The sequence below is a fragment of the Erpetoichthys calabaricus genome, chromosome 18 (assembly GCF_900747795.2).
Source record: "Erpetoichthys calabaricus chromosome 18, fErpCal1.3, whole genome shotgun sequence".
Lineage (NCBI taxonomy): Eukaryota > Metazoa > Chordata > Cladistia > Polypteriformes > Polypteridae > Erpetoichthys > Erpetoichthys calabaricus.
In genome coordinates, this window is record NC_041411.2 from 75,736,466 (window position 1) to 75,761,589 (window position 25,124).

Genomic DNA, 25,124 nt, shown 5'->3' on the forward strand with positions numbered 1-25,124 from the left:
GGAGAAAGAAAAGTAAGGACAGGAATTGGAGGTTAGTACGTTTGAAAGAGACAGTACTACTGCAATAAAGTATTTCATCGAAGGTCGCGCATGGCGCAACAAGCATCTTGCGTGAGACATGAACAATCACTGCGCCTCCGTGTTCCCATGTTTAATAACATGCTTTAACTCCTATCATCATGAAAATGATATCACGTATGCATCTCAGTATTTTAGTTATTCAGAGAGCTGTAATATCATGAATGTAATGGATTCTGTGTCCTGTCGGAGGAAGAGAAAGAACGGAAGCACGTAGTGATTCACACACATAGAGCACATAGAAGATCAAATACAAAACAAAGCATTTAACGTGCTACTTTAGTCATGATGGGATTTGAGAAACTAGTAAATTAAACGATTTTAAGATTAAGTTTATGATGTTCTACTTTAATGACAAAATAAACTACGTGATTAAAGTGGAAATTTCGAGATTAAAGTTGACATTTCATGCTTTTTCCCCTAATAAGCTTTCATATGACACTCAGACGATGGGCTACGACTCGCCTTTTCACAGCGACTTTGATATGTGACAACTTTTTTATTTCAGGCACTGTGCGACTTTGTGAACGTGAGCTTTCGAGTTTCTCCAATACGCTATGTCACTCGATCAACTTCCTTTTGTTGTTTATACCACTGTTTAAACCAACAAATAGTAAGTTTTTCCTTGCCTCCACTTGGTATTCACTGAAATTCTTCTGTTTTCCGTCTTGCTTTTGCCATTGCCTTTTCACAGAAGGCTGAGCTTAAGGGCTATTTATATTGATTTGCATATTCAAAGAGACGTAATTCTGGGAGGAGTTGGGGCGGGACAGAAGGCGCATGCATGTACGTTACTTTTCACGCTGGCCAGGATTTATGGAGCGGAAGAACGTGGAAGTTGGTGTTCGCACAGATTTATGCATCTGGATTTTTTTTGTGCGTAAGCACATTTCCACTTTTGTGCTTAAGTCATGTTATAGTGCGAATTCTACGCACGACGTTATGCATGAGGCCTCTGGTCTCTGTCCTTCCACTATAACAGAACGACCAATAAAAAAGGCAGGTGAACAGATGATTACTCACTCATAGAGAGTAACAATAATTTGCTGCTGTCAAGCTGTTAGTGTCACCATATTAACTGCACTTTACTCCAATGACCAGATGGAGAGAGAAAAAAAAAAGGATGAAAGTGGATTTTTAAAATTAAACTTACCAGAAATTACAGAGGTCCAGCCACCTTTATACTGAAACTGGCAGCCCATATTTAACAGTGTATTAACTGAAAAACTAACATAACTAATTTAACTTATTGTGTATTGTTACTGTCTTGGATTTAATAGGTCTGTATTGGGATTATAAGGTTGTTTGCTCAGCAGTCAGGTACCCAAGCAACTGAAAAGACTAGGACAGAATATGTCAGTTAATTTAAAATCAAGGTGGGACACAGCTTTTAGACACATTTTCGAACATGGATTAGGAATAAATTCATAAACTGATTACATCTTTGTGCATGAACAAGCACTGCTTTCTCATACATGATTAATACATCCGTACCTCTAATGTATGAGTCAAACATCTGCCTTTTTCCCCAACTAATAAAATGTTTCTTATCTATGCAAGTTGATTTAATTTATTTTGAAGAAGCCAAAATATCAGGGTACAAAACTATTTGCACACAAAAGGAGATAGCTTTATAAATCAGTGGAAAACCATGAAACCAGCTCAAGATCAGATCAGACCACACATGAGTCCATGCCGAAATTAATCAGACTATCAGAACATTCTGTGTGCCTCAGAAGATAAAAACATTCCATGCTTTTTTAAGACAGAGAAGAATTTTGTTTTTGTTCAAAGCAGATCTTAATGGGCTCCAGTCCATGTCTGTCATAGACTGCGCTTATCAATAAGATATGTAATTTTGTGAAGTTTGGGACACACTTGAAATCTTTTTTTATTGCCGATACAAAGTAAGTTTCTTCACAGGGTGGCTAGGCTGACACTCCATGATAGGATAAGAAGCTCAGTGATTTGAAAGAGCCTCAGAGCAGGAGAACAGAGTTGCTGCTCCTTGGGATTGAGTTGAGGTGGTTTGGGTATGCCCCCCAGGCGATTCTGCCTTTAGCTGCTCTGGGTACATCCCACAGGGCGGAGACCCTGTGGCTGACACAGGACATACTGGAGGGATCATATCAATCGGCTGGTTTGGGAACGCCTGGGAATCCCCCCAGGAAGATTTGGAATCTGTAGCTGGGGATGGGGAAGTCTAGGTTGACCTGCTTGGCCTGCTGCAACCCTCACCAGGAAAAGCGAATAAGCAGATGAGATGAGGTGTTGTCATTATTTGTATCCTGGAGTCTTCTATTCTGACTTTATTTCAAATCAGTTAAATACGAGTAACATTTTGTTACACTGCCGGATCTTTTTAACATTACCTTTCAAACAAAATAAAGGTATGACGTTAACTGGGTAATGACACTAAAATAATCAAGTTTGAGGTCCATAAATTGTTACTACTGTAACAATCTTTTATAAATATTAAAATCATCAAATACTGCAGAAACTAATTTTGGATCCTGGAGCTCAAATACTTTAACAGGTCAAAGACACTCTGCACCTAATTCAAAGTTAGCCAAATATGGACAATGTCAGACCGAGTGGGTAGAACAGCAGAGGAACTGTGCAGAAAAAAATGATGATGCACCTATGACTTCCATGTTGCTTCTCTTCTCATTTTCAAAAAACTTACTGTTGCACTTGAAATTATGAAAAAAAAATCTATTTTCTTTTCTACTTATCAGGAATGCATTTTTAAAGAGATGCAAAACATTTCTTACTGGGTTGTGAGTCTCATCTGTGGTGTGATGTACGTTCCACCAGTCAGCTGTCCATTCCCATGCATTTCCCACCATATTGTAAAGGCCATATCCATTAGAAGGAAATGAGGTTACCTAAGAATAACAACATTTACTAAACATAAAATGCTAAAACTGAGTTACCTAAAAATAACATTTATGCAATATAAAATGCCAAAATGGAGTTAACTAAAAATAACATTTACTCAATATACAATACTATAATAATCAAACACCAAAGCTGACCTGACCAATCAGACTGCTCAGAGGGAACTGTTCATTTGCTGTAGTTATTTTTCCAGGGGTAAGCACAAAGTAGAGGAAAAAAGAGAATTCTAGAAGATTGCAAAGTAGTCTTATCTATCAGCATTGTACCGTCAAACTCTCCCTTAGAATTTAAATTACTCAAGAATTGCAAAGCTGCTGAGCTGGAGTGTGTTAACAGCAATGAAGCCTTTAAATATGGAGCATGCTATGCCTATACCAGCACATTCAGGCTATAAAACGGACAATATCACAGTGATAATATGGAACGTGTTTAATATCCCTTGACTGAATTAATATAATTTTATTCTCAATGGATACTAAGAGCCTTAAAAGAGTTCAAAATGCCGTAGCCAAAGTCCTGAAATATACAGTTCTGTTTTATTCATATCACTGTTATGTGCATTAAGTACAGTGAAACCCTTACTTGTATGCTTGACCAACATGTAACACATTGCCACTTTCTACCACCACACCATGACCATAAAGTGGCCACTTACCTTGATAGCTAAAAGGTTTGTTAGTTCAAAAGGTAGCCTGGAAGTTCAGAGATGCGGAGCAAATATTGCAATAAGTATATACAGTACTATAACTCTATTTTAATCTGTGACAAATTCAGTTTACTTTCTCAGATGATTCAAATTCAATCTTGAAAATCAATATCAAGAAATCATCTCATCAACTTTTAAACCTGATACTGCAGCATTTTGACATCATCCAAAATGTTTAATTGAACTTTTCAATATGTGTGGCCAAGTATGCTCTGATGTCTTACAGCCGGTTCAAATCCCAGGCTCACTCACTTACTGTATGAGGTTTACAAGCACTGTATCCATTTTGTCCCCGGAGTACTCTGGTTTTCCTCACACATTACAAAGACATATGTCAATTGATGATTCTGAGTGAGTAAATGCATCTTGTGAATGCTTCTGGCCATATCTTCAGTGATGTTCCTGGATTCCTCAAGTGTTTTGGATCTTTTAACATCATGCACTCTCCTGCAGGAGACCCAGTTGAGGTTGATGAGGCCTCAGTTTGTGACCAGACAGAAAATAGGTGATTTCACCCCGATGGCTCTCATCTCTTGAGTCATAGCCAACTAACGGCTTTTTCTGCTACTTTGATGGTGTTGCTGATGGCTAATGACCCAAGAATTCTGAACATGGACTGGCCTGCAAAGTCTCTGCATCCTACCACTACTGGTAGCACCTTGCTCTCCAATCATCTTGTCTGCAATCACTGACCTGTCCCTCATACTTGGTGAATTTTCTCTCAAAGGCTTCATCAATATGATCTTTCCATAGGACCATCAGCTCCAGCAGAAAAACTTGTTTGGTGACTCCAGATGTGAGTACATCATCTGGTCTCATGATAGTGACTGCAATATGCTTGGAGAACTCCAGTTGTCTCTCTAAGTTCACTATCAGCTGTCAGTCCTTTGCAACAGCCAAGATTCCTGTAGATCTTTTTCCTGGGGGATTTAACTGTTCACCAGCTTTAGTGAAGGTGTTCACCTGTTTAGAAGGACAAACCTGTTTGCATCACTTAATCCCCTCGCTGATGATTTCTGTCACAACCTTCAAAAAACTTGACTATGATGTTGCCAGCATCTTCACTCTCCCAGTGCTCAAAATAGTTACTCCAGGGTTCCACTTTTGTAGCATTGTGGGCAAGCTGGTGTCTGTACTTTTCCCTGTATGTGGAGATTAGATAGACTGGGAAGCACGTCATATACTTCCTGCTTGAGAAATTGGATCTGTTGAGGGTCAGCCCTCCACATCCCTGCCCAAGTTAACTTCCTCTTCAAAGTGCTGTTCTAGTCTCTTCCATGCACCTTGCAGGTTTACTGCCACCATTCAGCAGGACCATTCTTCCTCCACTACTGACCTCACTTGCTCCTGGACTAAGTGCCACTTCTCTTTCCTTATTTGTCACTATAGAAAGGATCCCAACCCAGCCCTACTTTGTAGCAGTCTCGAAGAAGCTCAGATTCATACTGTTTGAAAACTGTGATTTGTTGATTATACAACCACAAGTCACCACACCAACCAGCTGGTTATGCCTCAATCTTGCTTTAAGTGGCTCGACAGCTCCTTCTACCTGCCACTTTTTCCCAGTGCTCACCTCAACTCTGGCTTTGGTTATCTTTGGTTCATGTGAACTCCAGGACTGCAGCACTTCCCTGGTCTTTGTTACCTTTAAATTCCTCTTTCAAGGATTTAACTGGCACCTGCGCTTATTGCTGTACCTCTAGAGTGAGATGGCACTGGTGTGATAGAGTGTATGCGTTGGCATCCCGCCTCACACCTCAGTGCTGTCAGGAAAGACTTTGTACTGGGTAAGGAAGGTAAAGATGGTGAATGGTTGAAACTTTTAGAACAATACCCTAACTTTGCATTACCAGTACAATTTTCTGCAGTACAACTTTCAATGTTTCACTTATGTGTTGTAGAAGATCGGGGGTCAAACAGGCTCAGCGACAAACAAGTCCCAAAAGCACACATTTATTTTCTTTTTCTTTAGCACACAGTGCACAAATCACCAATTACTCTGTCCCTTTCTTTTCTCTCTTTCCTTTTTCCTCTTTTTTCTCTTCTGCCTCCACTCCACCTTGCAGCTTTGTCCACCACCACTCGACTCAAGCACCCCAATTGGTGGTGAGGTGGCTCCTTTTATACTGTAGCACACCTGGAAGTGCTCCACGTGTTTCTTGACCTTCTTCCGGCTGCACTTCCGAGTGTGGCGGAAGAGGTTCCTCTGAGGATCCAGATGCACCTACAGCACCCCCTAGCAGCACCCACGGAACCCAAACTCCAAACTATAAGTCCCGGCAGTCCCTGGGGGAATCCGTGGTGCTGTAGCAACCCAGGGAGGCTGCCCTCTAACATCCCGGGGGAGATAATGTCCCAAACACGGTCTCTCCCTCGGTCCTTCAACCCAGCTGGCATCCCGACTAGGTAATAATCCTGGCCATCTGCCACAGTGTACATTTTTAAACAGCTTTAAAATACACTATGAAGAACTTTACAATGGCATTTAAAGCAAAAACCTCACTAACTGAAAACACCTACAAAATATAATGCTGCTACTTAACTTACCGGACAAGATCTGACATAGCCATCCTCGCCAGTGTTCTTATTTGGGAATTCTCCTTGCCAAATATTGGCATAATGTTGTCCTTTGGGATTTAATTTATTACCCCATGGATATAACCTGCAAAAAAACAAAACACAATAGTAACAGCAAACTGCCACAATTCAACATGTAATATACTTGTTAGCTTCAACTTTGCTAGAATGATGTCAAGTACAGAAAATAAAATGTTAAGCTCTTGATGTGAGGGAATTCAATTAAAAGGTCAGTACATTGACTCAGTAAACATGTTGCTTATAGTTTATAGAGCATAGGTTAGGTTAAAATCTGTACATTAAGAAGGGGATTGGAATTTCCAGTTTAAAAAATAAGAAACAAGACTTGAACAGCACTAGTTTGTGTTTTCCTCTGCTTTCTGACTGAAGTTTTTTCTTAAAGTTACCTAAATACAATCACATTTCTATGTACTAGAAGAGGGGCATTTCAAAATACAAAAAGGTGTCAAAAACCAAATTTTAAATGAATTTTCCAATCAAGACACTTTTTACATCCTTCATCATACATGATGCAGTTTCTCTATCAATATGTGCAGCTTTTCTATCTGACAGAAAAATGTCTCACCTGCTCATTCTCACCATGCCTGTTTGGTTAACTGGCAATTTTAAACTGACTGTCAGTGGGCCCTCCAAATGAACAGGCATCAGCCTACCCACGTCATGAACTGGATCAATCAAGTCTGCTTGTAGTGTGTTTAAACACTAGGAAGAAGCAGTTTTGAAGAAAATGTATCCCCCCCACTTCATGATGAGTGTGAACTGTGTCGAAAAACACAGAGGCCTAGATTCTTGTAGATTTGGCCTATTCAAAAGGCAGCCTGCAGCCACCATGCAGCCCAGAAGCAACCTGGCCCAGCCTGTGGTCCCATTAGAAACTCAGAGAAAAATGGAGAAAAACCTATTTTGGGATGCCTACTGAAATTCCTACATAAATTCCTACAGTAGTACAGACCATGAATGTAACACCCCGCGTAGCCTAGCAACATTCAACCCACAATGCAGTGCATTGTTGTGTGTCTGGAAGTGGTGGTAGTAGTTTATGATATAGTGCTAATTTTTTTTTTTGTAACTATATCTCAGCCACAACAGCTGGTCACGGCATCAACTACATATTAAATAATTCTATTATCAATTGTGTGCTAAGCCTTAGTTATATTTCAGTTTCATCAAGTGAGTGTGAATGTGGGTTTTCGCAAATTAATCTGTTACTCCAATGAGAGTCTCGTTACTGACAAGCACTGTCTCTGCACTTCTCTTCATACAATTGGTTGGTCCTCCACTCACATGCGGCTTTCATGGCTGTTACAAGGACGACAATCAGTCACTGACACTCAAAGCAAAGAACGAATTAGAAAGACTGCATTTGATGTAAACATGCAAAAAAGTTTGTAATTATCTTTAAAACTCAGTCAAATTAAACACTGCTTGCTTTGTGGAACTACATAACTTTTTTATAGAATGCAGAGCTTGTTATTATCCTACGGTTAATATTCTTCAATTTTGGAAATTCTATGTTTGTAATTTTAAACTATAAAGCACAATATTATGCAGTAAAATACGCCTACGAAAGGAGTCGTAATGAATGCGCAGGTGCTTCGCAATAAGGAGATCATGGGTTCACGTCTCGGGTCCTCCCTGCAGGGAATTTTGAGTAGTGAGTAAAGAGAGAGGTTAGGAGCATGCACCACATGATGAACCAACTCAGGATCCCAGATTAGGACCCGAGTGTAGCCATGCAACGGGTGACACCTCAGCACCACACTAGTTCAGGTAGAATGGAACAGTGTGAGGTTTTTTATGGTGGCCGGAGTGCTAATTCTGCCACCAACCCCCAGGTTTTTTAATCTGCATTTGCAGGTTAAGGGCCTTGCTCAAGGGCCCAACGAAATAGAGTCACCTTTGGTATTTACAGGATTTGAACCGGTAACCTTCAGATTGCCAGTGCAGATTCCTAGCCTCAGAGCCACCACTCCACCTGTAGTGAGTAAAGCGGTGTATAAATATGAAGAACTAGACAAAGAGCCAGTTTCGACAATGTAAGATGAAATGGGCATGAGTTTGTGTCAGCAGTGTATGAAGAACAAATGATAAGTAACAAAGAAGTTGTGATGTAACGATTGTAGTCCGCCCAGGCCTATAGTATAATATTGAATGATGAATGTTCCAGTACAATATGGAATAGTAATAAGTATAAGCACCACAAATCTGATATAGGTGTATTGAATGAATGCGTAATTGAATCAGAATGCGTAATTAGGCCTGGAGCTGTAGTCGAAATCGCCTTTCAGGCCTCTAGAGCTTTAATCGAAGTCGCCTTTCTCTTTGAATTTTTGCTGCCGTAAATCCGCCGCCTGCCGCGATGTTGGGGTTGGATGTCGGTCTCGTAAGGTTTTTCGGGCAGCTATGCAGAAGGCGACTGCGCATTTGGCTTCGGACGGACGTGAGTGAGTGAGTGAGGAGGCAGGCGAATTATGTATTAAGATTATTATTCTACTTGACGATTTCTCCATTTAAAATTTTAAATGTTATGTTTTTTCACCAAATAAACAAAACTTGTGGCACTAGGACTCTTGTCTTCTATATACCTTCACAGTACTTCAAACCTGACTCAAATGCAATGTACTGTATGTGTACCGCCACCTTATTACCTGCTCCTTACTGGCCGCTGAAAATGTCTGGCCTAGCTAAATTTCTTGGTTTGAAAACCTGAGTTTCTAATTGAACAGCCCTGCTGTAGATCTTTTTCCTAGGGGATTCAGCTGCTCACCAGCTTTAATGAAAGTGTTGGCCTGTGTAGAAGGACAAACCTGTTTGCTCCACTTAATCCCCTCGCTGATGATTTCTGTCACCGCCTACAAAACTTGATTGTGGTGCCACTGCTATCTACCAAGCTTCATTTTACTATTACGATTTAGAGTTAGAAGTTAAAAATCTTAATCACACAGGCATGTACAGTTGTGGCTAAAATAACCAAAGTAAAAACCAGTAGGGGAACCAAAGAGAACACCTGGGAAGATGGAGACCAGTGCCTCACACAACACACAGTAAGCCACCGTTAACATACAGGAACTACAACATTATGAAAGCCTGCTTTATTCTGTTTATGCATCCGTTGTATTTTACATTTCACGTACTTATTATGCAAATATAACTGGAAAGCAAAGAGCCAGCTGTTGTTATAAAGTACACAGAGGAAAGACTTAACAGAAGGACTGAAACTATAAATGGTGTAAATAATGGTATTTAGGAAAACAATTGTGTGCAGCTGATTTTTCTTTTTTTTGTGTTATTCGCCAGAATGGGAGGTCGACCACAAAAAAAAAAAAAAAATTGATATTATTCCATTTTGAACAGAAAAAAAAGCAAAGCCAGAGCCAAATAAAATAAATGACCTCTTTTGGTAAAATGGGTCTTTTCAATGAGCTATTAATTATTTTCAAGCCATTTTAAAAGGGCAGTTCTCGAGCCAGTTCATCCCTTAATAATCTAGCAAAACAGGAAATATTTTAGGGTTATCTCTTTATTCTGATGTATCCGTAGGAAAGGATATCAGACGCTAATACACAGCAGAAAGCCAAATAAAGTAATTACTACCTCAGAAAATACAGTGTCTTTGAAAAAAAACTAATCATATCAGGTTTAAAAGGAGAACGTTTCTGTAGAATCTGTATTCCCTCTAGTAATAATTGACTATCAAAATCCCAATAAGGACAGTTAAAGGTCTTCTGTCTAGCAGGATAGAATATCAGAACACCCAGATGGAAAACATCAGAGCTACACAAGACTGAATGATCAAAGCAACCCAAGTCCTGCCTCTTTACCGATTCTCCAGTGTGCCACGGCAAGCGTATTCCCATTCAGCCTCAGTAGGTAGGCGTTTGCTTGCCCAGATGCAATATGCCAGGGCGTCATTCCAGGAGACATGGACAACAGGATGTTCAAGGCTGTAGGTGAACAAAATAAGAGATCACAAATTAGTAAGCAATGTACAGTATAATATGCTTTACTTTCCAAATTAGATCTCTCTTACACCTTCCATCCATCCATCCATTATCCAACCCGCTATATCCTAACTACAGGGTCATGGGGGTCTGCTGGAGCCAATCCCAGCCAACACAGGGTGCAAGGCAGGAAACAAACCCTGGGCAGGGCGCCAGCACACGCACACACACACACACAAGGGACAATTTAGGATCGCCAATGCACCAAAACATGATCCGAACATGGAGTGACTGCATCCACGTCAAAATGATTTGCCTTATTTTGTGGTGGTGTAGAGCAGGATGAGGCTCTACCCTCTTACACATTTATTGAGTGTGCAGTGTAGCGAGTGTGCTGCATGTCCAAGAAGATTTTTACAGTGACAAATGATGTTAAGGGAAGAATTTGCAGCTTTTCTTGCCAACTACAATTCACATTCATGTGTAAGGTAAGAATAAAAACCTGTTTTTAACTCACAAGATATTGAATGAAATGAGAAAACTTACACACACACACACCCCCGGATCAAGTTGGCCACCCTTATTACATGTCAGCAAATTTAGGTGCTTTTTTTGGGCCTCAGTTCTCTTTGAATTACAACACTGCATGTTTGAGACCCCCTGCACATCTTGTGTATTGATAAATCACTTATTTATTTTTTGTTAATTTAAAACATGGCACTCGTCAGAGCCGCCCTCTATGCCTTAATGAGTGAAAGTGACAGCTTTAAATTTAGTCATATTTCATGTTGCATCAGGAGGAACATCCATCCATCCATCCATTTTCCAACCCGCTGAATCCGAACACAGGGTCACGGGGGTCTGCTGGAGCCAATCCCAGCCAACACAGGGCACAAGGCAGGAACCAATCCCAGGCAGGGTGCCAACCCACCGCAGAGGAGGAATATTATGGACAAAATTTTAAAAAATAGACAACAAAAAACCTATTCCGTGACACATTTATTTAATTACACTCACATTTCATGCTCTTTTTCTTTCTTTATTGTCACATTTCACAGCACTTTTATTTATTTGTACATTTATTTATCATTTTGCCAGAACATTTCTCCATAGACATGAACATAACGCAAAACACAATAATCACTCATCTTCATTTTTTATTTCCACTTTGCAGTAAACACTAACATGTTTTAAAATAACTTAAAACTACAAGAAAGACTAATGAATTGTCATGAGAGGTTAATACAATATTAAGCATATCTGTCCATCCATTTTATAAATCTTCTTAATACAAGTTGATGCTCATGAGGAGTCAGAGCTCATCATGACAGCACAGCAGGAATCAACGTTGGATGAGGTGGTAATCCATGGCTGGGCACACCAGGTCAGTTTAAGGTTGGTGATTAATCTAGCCTAAAGGTCTTAAAAGAGAAATGCATAGCCTGGGAAAAAAATCATTCAGGTGGACATGGGGGAAACATGCAAACTCCACACATACAGGGATGAGGCTGGTATTCAAGACCAGCTTAATGAAGTTATGAGGCTGCATCATTAACCAATGTACCACTACGGTTAAGCACAGCCATTTTCTAACCCATTCATCCAGCCGGGGTCACCTTGCTGCTTTATACTGAGCAGATACAATCTTGAGTTGAAAACAGCAAGTATTCAAGCCATCACAAGGCCCCACAGTCAATTTTTCGGTCACACTTTACACCAGGGGTGTCCAACTCTGGTCCTGGAGGGCCACAGTGGCTGAAGGTTTTCATTCTAACCATCTTCTTCATTAGAGAGCAGTTTTTGCTGCTAATTAACTTCTTTTGCCTTACTTTTAATTGACTTGACTCAGGCCCCTTTTTCGTTAATTAGCAGCCACACAATAATGAGACACAAAACAAGCAGCCACATGTACCCGTCACACAATATCTGAAAATAAAGAAGGGTGAAGGTCTCAAAGGTTGATCTCTCAGGTCACCAAAACATTTTGAAAGTATTCTAATAAAAAACAGAAAATCAACAGTTTTGGAAGTGTCTGCTGTGGCAGAATGAGAGCAACAACAAGCCATGGAATTAAATGATGGGTTTAATTAACAGCAAGACTTGGCTTCTCATTAAGAAACTGGTTGGAGTGAAATTGGCTGGAGTTTGAAGCCCCAATTTAGCTGGTGATCTGTTGGCTTGTTTCACGTCTCATTTCTGTTAGGCAGTCATTTAATGAAGAAAAGAATAAATTCAGAGGACTGAATCGTTAAAAACAGGGCTATTAAAATGAAGGGAAAATAAGTCAATTAACATTGAAAACAGGTCACTGATTAGGAAAAGGGTTAGAATGAAAATCTGCAGTCACTGCAGCCCTCCAGGCCTGGAGTTCAACAGCCCTGCTTTACGTAGTTCGTCTCACAAAACTAAGACTTTATGTATAATCCATTTAACTGGCCAATCAATGCACCAATTGACTCACCATTATGACTACACATTTACTAAAATGTAAGGTAATCTGCTTCAAACTGCACCCTCTCCTAATACAAACAACATGAGTTTTGTGGTCAGATTCTGGGCCTGTTTAACAATAACCTGTTTATTGGATATCCATTTACACTGTCAACTAATAAAAGTTAGTTGTATGATGTTACCTTTCATAAACTAGTTAGTGATTGGATACCTCTGTGTTTATTTCAAATTTAAATAAAAAACTGGTTACTTAGCTTTTATGTAAAATGTTGATTTTAACCTAGGTAAGCATCATGTTAATACAAGGAGATGTGCTATTCAGATTTGCAGTATACCACATTTAAGAGACACAAATGGGAAATTCAAATAAAAAGCAGAAGAACTATAAATCCCATCGACTATACAACCTGTGTCTTGATTCTTAAATAGGATTTGAGTGTACCTGTCAGCAATGCTCGAGTCAGGACCGTAAGGATGCCTCCAACTGGCACCCTTGACAGGCAGCCACCATGGCGCAGCTGCAACCTTGAAAGAAAGAAGGTAACAAAAGGATCAGTTTTAGTGCTGGAAATGGTAAATATATTGTTGAGTATTACATTGATTATGTCACACTTTTGAGCCATGTAATCGATTATGAACTATACCCTCAATATCACAAAAAAACATGATCTTTCTGGTACTGCTGTGGTCATAGACTTTCTTTGTTGTAGGAGAATCCCAATTATTTATTTGTTCCAGTTGTTATATGGACTCTGGGTCACAGTGATGTTTCCAAGTTTCATCCCATTATGAAACTGTTCTTACATTTTACACTTTCCGAATTCATTAGTGAGAGACTCTCCTTGGAACATCAGATGCAGCAACGCTTCATTACAGGAATCAATGTTCTGGACCGCCAACATGCACAGACCTTGGTGATGTTTAACCGTTCATGAACAGTAGATTCAAATAATCCATAACTAATCCCTACTATCTCACACATTGTCACTCTTCAGTACTCCATTTACAATTCGCTCAACAAGGGCAAAATTTTCTTCAATGTTGAAAGCCAGCCAGACCTTAGGTCACCTTTGAGAGACATCCTGCCGTAAGGGAACTGACGTGACTGTAGCATATGAAGGGGGACTGGTCTTGGTACACTGCAACAAAGCAAGAATAAATCTCTGAAGGCCCACACTTCTCTAGCATTTGACATTCAAGAATAATGATTGACTTGGTTCAGAAGGAAGAAGCACACATTTTAAACCACACACCATGCCATAATTCAGTTAAAAATTGTTCATCTTGTTAAAAATTGTCAAAAAATGTACAAAAGCGCAAGCTCCAACCTATGAACAACGCCATCAAGTGCATGCATCAATAGAACAAGTGTTTTGGAAATGCCCTACGTGGAAACTGTTTTGAGTAAAATATTTGTTTATCTTGTCTGTATAAATACAAATATAGTATCTAACTACATATATATATATATATATATATACAATATATATATATCCATATCCATATATATCCTCTAGCCGGAGGACCTGAAGAGGGCTTACGCCTTCCCCAGATCATGTGGAGGTGACCACCTTGGCGGCTATGGGGACCACAGGCCCCTACAGGGTTGAGCTTCCATAGCAGCCAGGGGGATGCCTTGGGAGCCCTGGACCTCAGCATTTCCGCAACACCCGGAAGTGCTGGGGGGAAGAGGAGCAGAGACACCCGGAGTGCTTCCGGGGATGCAGCCGGCACTTCCGCCACACTGGGGAGAGCTGGTGGAGGATTGCTGGGAAGCACCTGGAGCACATCCGGATGTGTATAAAAGGGGCCGCCTCACTTCATACGTTGACTTGAGTCGGGTCGAAGAAGGCCGAGGTCTGAGAGGAGGCAAGGAGGCGGCCTGAAGAGAAAGTGAAGGCATTGTTGACTGTTGGCCAGGACTTTGGGGACTTGGGGACTGAGGAGCACTGCTGTAAATAATGGACTTGTATAATAAACGTGTGTGGGGTGATTACAGCGCATCTGCCTGTCTTAGTCCGGGCCAAGTTCCACAATTATATATATATATATATAAGAGAGAGAGAGATATATCAGGTCAACAAAACAGCTCGGGACCCTGGTAGGAAACTGCACAGGCAAACACGTGGTCCAGTCCCAGCCTTTTGGAAATGACCTCTTATCTGCCACAGCCAGGTGTTACGTGCTCGTCCCCTTGGCCTGGTTATACAATTAGGGTCCTCAACAATGAGGGTCCTGTGAGCCGGATCACCCTCTGGGAATTGAGCCACATGGCTGTAGTGCCGTAACTGATGCTCCCTCACAATGCAGGTAATGTGCCTCATTCAGGACTCCATGAGCAACACAAAGTCAAACCAGCGGTACCCAAGGATTCTCCAAAGAGACACAGTACCAAAGGAGTCCAGTCTTCATCTCAGGACACTCATGTCTGGTAACCATATAGCAAAACAGGAAGCACCAGGACTTATATGCATATACACACATATATAGTGAGGGAGAGAGTCATGCATGGGTGCCTTGTGATCACCTTCCAGGCTTAGATAAGGTATTCAATAACCCACCAGGACAAGATGGAACGCCATTGCCAACAATGCTATTTCTTTCTCCTCTATAGCTCTGAGAAGACGCCCAAGGAGAGCACATCAGCCATGCCCCAACTCAACTAAGCTACGCCTCTTCTGGTTGAGATGATACAAATCCGAGGACTCCCGGAAGATGTCATCTCAGTCAGAGTTGACATCTTTGGCTTGCAGAAAGGAAGGAGGAGGAGAATGAAATGGAAGGTGGTTATTGTTTGGAAGGAGCTTCCTTATACAAATCTTTTCTTTGTAAAATTGTCAAGATGGTGGATTTCGACATGCTGTACATATTAGCGAGATCGGTCACATGTGCGCCGCTCTCATATTTCCACACAATTTTCTTCTTCGTTTCGATTGTGATCGCTTTATTTACCTTCATTACCTTCTCTTCCTTCCTTAGCAATTATCGAAATAAATTATATAAATCATTGCATGACCGAAATTACGTCCACAAACACACGTATCTGGGCTCCGACTGACACTTACAAACGCTCTCGGCTGTTTGTTTACAATCGCACAAGCGGATACACGTGACTGCATTTGGATCGTAATGCAAGACGTTGGTCGTAATTCAAAATAAAAATTTTGGTCGTAAACCAAGTTGTTCGCATGTCAGGCTGGTCGTATATCAAGGGTCGACAGTACTTAGTACATTTTCTTAATTTTTCACTTAAGCTGGCACTTAAGTGTTCAATCTGCCTCGAGAATGATTTATGATAGAAGAGGTGGGGGAAGTGATGGCGAAGGTGGTAGGGATGAGAACGTTGCCCGTACGCATGTGTTGCCCTGCTGCAAGCTGCCGAGAGTTGATTCTACAATAAAATAAAATTAAAATAAAAGGTGTAATAAAAACCATCACACCAAAAGCAGACAGTAGATGTCATGTAGTATATGTGTACCAAATTTCAGGTCAATAGGTCAAACGGTCTGTGAGCTACAGGTGATTTAAAATCCTGGACAGACAAACAGACAGCCACGGTAGCATATTATATAAGAAGATTTTCCTCCATTCAGTGCCAAGAGGTAGCTTATTGATTCTTTTTTTTTTACTCAAAGGTGGTTAACTGTTTCAAGATTGTGGGTGACAGAGTGGCACAATGGTTAGTAGTGCTGCCTCACTGGTCCACCATCCTGGGTTTGAATCCAGCAGCCAGTTGCTGTGTTATATTTCAGCACAGTTTCCTCCCCTGGCTTGCTTTCAAGTCCTTTACGTTCATTTTTACTTTGCTTAATTAATTGCATTGTTCCTTGCTTTCAATTTTGCTGTATTGCCGTTGGGTGGTCCCCAAAAAGGCAGGGCTGCGTGACAATCACTATCAGGAACTGTGGGAGACCCTTGCGATATATGGAGCGGAGGACAGTTCATTTAGAAGAGGCGAGTTCTTGTGCTTTTTGTAAATTCTATGTGCTTTGTGATTTTTTCAACCTTTTGCTCTGTGTTTTGACCCTTGCTATTGGAATCTGTTTTATGACTTGTCTGATTTGGACTTCCTTCTTGTTACAGGAAATGTCGTTTTGCTTTTGTGCTCCAAGGAGCTTCATTGTGATTGGAATACTTTTTTTTTGAAGAATAAACCTTTTATTTTATAAAGATTTTGTTCTTGCCCTTATTGATAGCTGAGGTTTAACGATGATATCCCCTTCTACCTGGCATTACTGGAAGTGTTTGGGGCTACATGGTCAGGAACTCTTTACTGCTTGGGACTCCTAGTTCGTAACACACTGATTGTGTGGAGTTTGCACGTTCTCTCCCTCTCTGCATGGGCTTTTCTCCAAGCACTCTGGATTTTCTCCCACATCCCAAAGACATGAGTGTTAAACCAACTGCAAAAAGTAAATGGAGGAAATATTAGGTGTGAATGAGTAGGGCTAGCACCCCATTCAAGGTTGGTTCATTCCCTTTGTGCCCAGGTTCTGCCATGATAGACTCTGGCTCCATGAGCCAGAATTGGGTTCAAAAACAGATGAACAGATTAATAGTGGTTATAAAAAAGCTAATTTATCTTTATTTGTTAAGCACTGGCAGCGGATACATCTATATTGTACATTGCTAGTTTTTTGACAGATTTTGGTCCCGCATTTGTTGACTAAGCTGTTATGTATCAAAAGCGGCATTTTAATCTGGGATTACTTATCAGTTTTTCTGTTGTATTTTGTTGAGAGTAACGACTGTCACTTCAAATCAGCTTTGCTTCTGACTCTGGTTTTAATGTTGCATGTTGGATGTGCTCTTTTCTAAGACTAACTGCATATTTTTATTATAAGGTTTATAAATTGGCATGAATATCAGGCTCGAGGAGTGAGGACAGAAAAGCCCTAGTGACCTCTATTTGCTGCCAAGGACAGAGAAATGATTACAGATAAATATTGTAATACTTGGAGACTCTGTAATGTTAAACCACCCCTTTTACATAATCAGCTTGTCACTACAATATGGGCACAAGACAGGAAACCAATTCAGATCAGGAGGCCATCCTCTGCAACATTTTACAGTTTATGACTGTAGAGATACACAGTATTAGTTAAAAGAGTGAATTTAACACTTAGCCAATGTTGCTCCTTTGTTGACATTAAACAATAGTACAATTAAGGTAGGCTGACCGTCATAGTTAACAACAGTGCAGCACTCCCAATGATGGAACAGTACAACCAAAAGGAAGAATGATTACTAATTAATTACTAATTAATGACGCTGTTCTACAGGAAGCAACATCTGAAAAAGATTTTGGAACGAAGCTCCCAAGTTCAGTACAAGCAACCCCTGGCACTGTGGGTTTTTATTCCAGCCAACTTCACTACTAGTAAATTATTTTTAGTTTTAATTGATCTCATTGTTTAGATCAGTAAACTGTGTGGGTACATATGTTGTGTGAACTTTATGGTACTACAAGTCACCATGCCCTATGGCATGTGCAGATTCATAGCTGATATCCAAATGTGCAGCAATAGCCCGGACAACGTAATCCATCAGCCTTCTCTGATAGATAGATAGATAGATAGATAGATAGATAGATAGATAGATAGATAGATAGATAGATAGATAGATAGATAGATAGATAGATAGATAGATAGATCTTATAGTGTAGTCGGCAGGATCGATAGATAGATAGATAGATAGATAGATAGATAGATAGATAGATAGATAGATAGATAGATAGATAGATAGATAGATAGATAGATAGATAGATAGATAGATAGATAGATAGATAGATAGATATCTTATTAATCCCAAGGGGAAATTCACTTACTCCAGCAGCACCTTACTGATACAAAAAACAATATTAAAGATTGATAAAAATGCAGGTAAAAATAGACAATAACTTTATATAATGTTAATGTTTACCCCCCCCTGGGTGGAATTGAAGAGTCGCATAGTTTGGGGGAGGAACGATCTCCTCAGTCTGTCAGTGGAGCAGGACAGTGACAGCAGTCTGTCGCTGAAGCTGCTCCTCTGTCTGGAGATGACACTGTTTAGTGGATGCAGTGGATTTTCCATAATTGATAGGAGCCTGCTGAGCGCCCGTCGCTCTGCCACAGATGTCAAACTGTCTAGCTCCATGCCAACAATACAGCCTGCCTTCCTCACCAGTTTGTCCAGGCATGAGGCGTCTTTCTTCTTAATGTTGCCTCCCCAGCACACCACCGCGTAGAAGAGGTTGCTCGCCACAACCATCTGATAGAACATCTGCAGCATCTTATTGCAGATGTTGAAGGACGCCAGCCTCATAAGAAAGTATAACCGGCTCTGTCCTTTCTTACACAGAGCATCAGTATTGGCAGTCCAGTCTAATTTATCATCCAGCTGCACTCCCAGGTATTTATAGGTCTGCACCATCTGCACACAGTCACCTCTGATGATCACGGGGTCCATGAGGGGTCTGGGCCTCCTAAAATCCACCACCATTTCCTTGGTTTTGCTGGTGTTCAGGTGTCATTTGCCATGTTGAAGGTCAACCAGATCGAGCTTCATCATTTACACTTGTTCTTCCCTACTTTCTCTGCTGGCGATCTGTGCCACCACCACCTGATCAGGGCACCATGCAGTCCCTACATTGATGGATTGAAGGCCAGATGTCCACATGACCATCATCATCTAATTCGTCCATGTGAAGCCTGAAAACCACGAGGACTGATTTAGATCACTTATGTGCAGAATTGCCCAGTGGGAACCACTGCAGATTTTTTTTTTTTTTTTTTTTTTACCAGCTCTCTGGAGTTTTTTTTTTTTCTGTCTCCCTAGGCATTGGACCTTACTTTATTCTCTGTTACTTAGTATTGCCTAGTCTTATTTTTATATATATATATTTTTTTTATAAACTTTTCTTTCTTCATCTTGTAAAGTACTTTAAGCTACATCTTTTGTATGAAAACGTGCTATAGAAATAAATGTTGTTGTTTAAACCTTTCTGCCCATTCCTAAACTTTTCATTGTGTCACACTGTTTTCACTTCTGTACTGAGCCAACATCCTTTGGTGAATTTCAGCAGGTTTCATTCCCTCTGCCTGAAGAAACCCCACTAATCCATGTTGTTCAATAACGGTGTGACCCTGCAGCAGAGGTCATGTTCATTTGACATTGATTTCCATTAGACTAACAGCAGAGAGCTGCACTGTGTGTGTGTTCAAGCTACCCATAAGCCATTGCAAACATGTTGTATTGCATCAGCTTCTGTGTGTTGCAGTTACCACGTAATTTTCATATTGCCTTTACTTGTTGATTTACCTTTGTATATTTGGGAAGTAGAAGGAAATCCCACAAAGACATAAGGAAAATTGTGTTAAGTCCACACAGACAGTGACTGGGCCCAGACAGCCCCACTAACCATGACATCAATGTGCCCCTCCAGAGTGTGTGCACTATTTCAACAGAAGCATTACTGTATTTGTAAATGTGCTCTTCCAGATCAGGGCATTAACATTCATGATACCAGACAGAATGAATTCTCCTAATTACATGTGACATTGAATGTGTGCCCATCAACTTGCACAGTAGCCACCTTAAAATGTATGTGTCTTTAGCTTCATGATGTCTTTTTCTGTGAATCAGAAGGTCTAATTTATAGGATCATCTATCAGCTTTCTAATCTGCAAGGAGCCGGTGCCCACCAAAACTGCAAGGTGAGAAATAAACTCCAGACAGAACGGCAGTTTATCACAAGGCATACTCTCACTCTAATTTAGAGTTTCCAGTTAACCTAACCTATCTTCTTCTTCTTTCAGCTGCTACCATTTAGGGGTCGTCACATCAGATCATCTGTCTCCATCGATCCCCATCTTTTACATCATTTTCTGCCACCCTGACTGCCTTCATGTCCTCCCTCACCACATCCATAAACCTCCTCTTTGGCCTTCCTCTTTTCCTCCAGCCTGGCAGTTCCATCCTCAACATTCTTTTCCCGATGTCCCCCTCATCTCTCTTCTGCACATGCCCAAAACATCTCAATCTAGCTTCTCTCACTTGGTCACCAAATTATCGTACCTGTGTTATCCCTCTAATATACTCATTCCTAATCCTGTCTACTCTCGTTATTCCAAACGAAAATCGTAGCATCTTCAATTCTGCCGCTAACAGCTCTGCCTCCTGTTTTTTCGTCCGAGCCACTGTCTACAAACCATACAGCATAGCTGGTCTCACTACCATTTTGTAGACTTTCTCCTTATCTCTTGTAGGTACTCTTCTATCACAAATCACTCCCGTCACTCTTCTCAACCCAGTCTGCCCTGCCTGCACTCTCTTCTCCATCTCTATTCTGAACTCTCCGTTGCTTTGGACTGCTGAACCCAAGTATTTAAACTGGTCTACCCTCACCACCTCTGCTCCTAGCAGCTGCACCTTTCCACCACGTTCCCTCTCACTCACGCACATGTACTCTGTCTTACTCCTACTGACTCTCATTCCCCTTCTCTCCTGTGTACCTCCACCTCTGCAGGTTCATCTCAACCTGCTGTCTACTCTCAATACAGATCACAATGTCATCCGCGAACATCACAGTCTGTGGAGACTCCTGTCTGACATCCTCTGTCCACCTGTCCATCACCACTACAAACAGGAAAGGGCTCAGCACCGATCCTTGATGTAATGGCACTCTCACCTTGACAGTCACACCGTCCTCATACATATATTACACCACCCTCACATACTTTTCTGCTTCTCCCAACTTCCTCATACAGCACCATAACTCCTTGGCACCCTTGTAATTGCCTTTCTTTAAAGCCAGATTTATACTTTATGCGATGCGACGCATGCTGCAGCGGATGCTCCTGCTATGCAAGCGTTGTATTGTTTATACTTGCGCGTGTACTTTACGTAAATCTGGAGGAATCCACCAGGTGGCAGTGTGAGATATTATCACGGTGAGAACAGGTTCAGCTTCGCTGTGTTATGAATTGCCTGGAACAGCCATTAAACTCCGATGACACCTTACAGCAATATCTCTGAAAAGGATGTTTAATGATTAAATCCATCAGTCCAGGGATTTGTCCATTTCAGCTAGCATTGGGCACGAGGCAGAAATAATCCCTGGACGAGGCATCATCTCATCACAAGGTGAATACAAGCACTCACATATACTAGCATCATTTAAGTGTCACCAAATCTGCATATCTTTGAAAGGAAACCCAGCAGGAAAACATGTAAACTCCAGGCAGGGAATATCAGCAACGTGACTCCCTGCAAGACAGCAGCGCTAACACTCCACAACCGTGTCACCCCCATGTGTGTAATTATTAACAGTATTCATTACTTAAACGAAATTACCAATTTATCTGTAAAATGTAACATACATAATTTAATGCATTTCATCATTAAAGTGATATCAAGTATAAATCAAAGGATTCTAAATGTGCAGAGAGTTGGAATACCATACAGTTAGGTCCATAAATATTTGGACAGAGACATCTTTTTTCTAATTTTGGTTCTGTACATTACCACAATTAATTTTAAATGAAACAACTCAGATGCAGTTGAAGTGCAGACTTTCAGCTTTAATTCAGTGGGGTGAACAAAATGATTGCATAAAAATGTGAGGCAACTAAAGCATTTTTTTAACACAATCCCTTCATTTCAGGGGCTCAAAAGTAATTGGACAATTGACTCAAAGGCTATTTCACGGGCAGGTGTGGTCAAGTCCGTCGTTATGTCATTATCAATTAAACAGATAAAAGGCCTGGAGTTGATCTGAGGTGTGGTGCTTGCATGTAGAAGATTTTGCTGTGAACAGACAACATGTGGTCAAAGGAGCTCTCCATGCAGGTGAAAGAAGCCATCCTTAAGCTGTGAAAACAGAAAAAACCCATCTGAGAAATTGCTACAATATTACGAGTGGCAAAATCTACAATTTGGTACATCCTGAGAAAGAAAGCAAGTACTGGTGAACTCAGCAACGCAAAAAGACCTGGACATCCATGGAAGACAACAGTGGTGGATGATCGCAGAATCATTTCCATGGTGAAGAGAAACCCCTTCACAACAGCCAACCAAGTGAACAACACTCTCCAGGGGGTAGGCGTATCGATATCCAAGTCTACCATAAAGAGAAGACTGCATGAAAGTAAATACAGAGGGTGCACTGCAAGGTGCAAGCCACTCATAAGCCTCAAGAATAGAAAGGCTAGATTGGACTTTGCTAAAGAACATCTAAAAAAGCCAGCACAGTTCTGGAAAAACATTCTTTGGACAGAAGAAACCAAGATCAACCTCTACCAGAATGATGGCAAGAAAAAAGTATGGAGAAGGTGTGGAACAGCTCATTATCCAAAGCATAGCACATCATCTGTAAAACACGGTGGAGGGAGGCAGTGTGATGGCTTGGGCGTGCATGGCTGCCAGTGGCACTGGGACACTAGTGTTTATTGATGATGTGACACAGGACAGAAGCAGCCGAATGAATTCTGAGGTGTTCAGAGACATACTGTCTGCTCAAATCTAGGTAAATGCAGTCAAATTGATTCATGATACAGATGGACAATGACCCAAAACATACAGCCAAAGCAACCCAGCAGTTTATTAAAGCAAAGAAGTGGAAAATTCTTGAATGGCCAAGTCAGTCACCTGATCTTAACCCAATTGAGCAGGCATTTCACTTGTTGAAGACTAAACTTCAGACAGAAAGGACCACAAACAAACAGCAACTGAAAGCCGCTGCAGTAAAGGCCTGGCAGAGCATTAAAAAGGAGAAAACCCAGCATCTGGTGATGTCCATGAGTTCAAGACTTCAGGCTGTCATTGCCAGCAAAGGGTTTTCAACCAAGTATTAGAAATGAACATTTGATTTCCAGTTATTTAATTTGTCCAATTACTTTTGAGTCCCTGAAATGAAGAGATTGTGTTAAAAAAATGCTTTAGTTGCCTCACATTTTTATGCAATCGTTTTGTTCACCCCACTGAATTAAAGCTGAAAGTCTGCACTTCAACTGCATCTGAGTTGTTTCATTTAAAATTCATTGTGGTAATGTACAGAACCAAAATTAGAAAAAAGTGGTCTTTGTCCAAATATTTATGGACCTAACTGTATATTTAATGTGCACAGTGAGGCGATCTATTGCTGGCGATCCGCTGCTGTCAGGACCAGAGGAAGCCCTAGAAAAAAAGACGTCACAGAAGACGGTATGTTAGACTTTTAAAATGTATCATGTCATTACGATTGGGAATATAAAAGCACCACAAACGCATGTGTATGTCGGCATTTTGCTTCACCACATCGAACCATACATCAGACATCAAAGCGCGCACATCAATCTCGTAAGTCCACAAACACACAATGCAATTCCATCTGACCTTCTCTGTACTTCTCTATCAACACTTTTAAAGCAAACATCACATCCGTTTTACTCTTTCCTGGCATGAAACTATACTGCTGCTCACCTTGTTAACCTAACCTATAATTGTTTGAAATGTGGGAGGAAAAACCTGTATAAACACAGGGGGAACATACCAATTACTCATAGTTTCCAGATCCAGATATGGTTTTAAGTTCATTATACATGTCAGCTAGAGACAGTCAATACTAAATGCTCTTGCAATTACATTCTTCTTGTACATTAGGCTAGTAGATATCAAATAAGGTGCAGTGCATAGCAAGTATAATGACCAGTCAGGAAAGAATACATCACATTTACAATAATATTACACAAGAAATTAATTAAGGCCAAATTGTCTACTGTATCTCTAGAATACAAAAAAGCAAAGAGTAAAGCCACATTTTGTCATATTTAATCTATATATATAATCTGTGAAACTAGTTCAGGGAAAATAGTAGCACTGAGAAAGACATCAGCAGCTTCTCATCACGTCAGCATCTCATCTGCTGCTGAGCAGGTACTGAAAGAGTGAAGCCGCTGTCAGAATTTGAAGAACACAGTTCTGCAGCAAGTCAGCAAAAATTTCTTAATAAGCAATACATCATATGATTAACATGCAATGACCAAAAAAGGTACAGTCACCTTTCATAAGGCTTGAACTTAAACATTTTTAGTTCTACCACATCATGTGATAAACGTTATAGACTAACCCTACATATGAAACACCTTCTCTTCTGTGTCTCCTTTCACCCATCAGAAAGGATGTGGCTCCAGCCTGGTGCAACTCTTATTTTAATAAAAGATCCTTTTTTTTGTCTCCATCAGCACTTTTTCCTCCTCTTCTGCTGCTATCTCTTGTGGAGTTCCCCAAGGATCCATTCTGGCCCCAACACTTTTTGTCCTATACATGCTTCCTCTGGTTATTCAGAATCATAATATTGCATTTCATTGCTATGCTGATGACACACAGTGATATCTACCCCTCAAGCCAACTGATAGGAGTTCAATTACCAATCTTCTTGACTGCCTTAAAGATATTACATGTTGGATGGCTAACAACTTCCTTCAGTT

The 25,124-nt window shown here is 40.7% G+C and overlaps 1 protein-coding gene and 1 long non-coding RNA gene across 3 annotated transcripts in view; both read right to left on the reverse strand.

Moving 5' to 3' along the window:
* The window catches only part of LOC127526220 (uncharacterized), a 388,781-nt gene that overhangs the window by 63,053 nt on the left and 300,604 nt on the right, over positions 1-25,124 (reverse strand). The gene's annotated exons all lie outside the window — the stretch shown is intronic.
* Positions 1-25,124, reverse strand: part of sumf1 (sulfatase modifying factor 1) — an 83,080-nt gene that overhangs the window by 34,689 nt on the left and 23,267 nt on the right. For both annotated transcript variants that reach the window (XR_007933843.1, XM_028824603.2), the window contains exons 4-7: positions 13,118-13,200; positions 10,105-10,227; positions 6,233-6,347; positions 2,853-2,966 (exon numbers count right to left, since the gene is read on the reverse strand). Coding sequence is in view for 1 of the 2 variants with exons in the window: in XM_028824603.2 (XP_028680436.2) it covers positions 2,853-2,966; positions 6,233-6,347; positions 10,105-10,227; positions 13,118-13,200 (435 nt within the window). In the remaining variant the exon portion in view is untranslated. The remainder of the gene's footprint in view (positions 1-2,852; positions 2,967-6,232; positions 6,348-10,104; positions 10,228-13,117; positions 13,201-25,124) is intronic.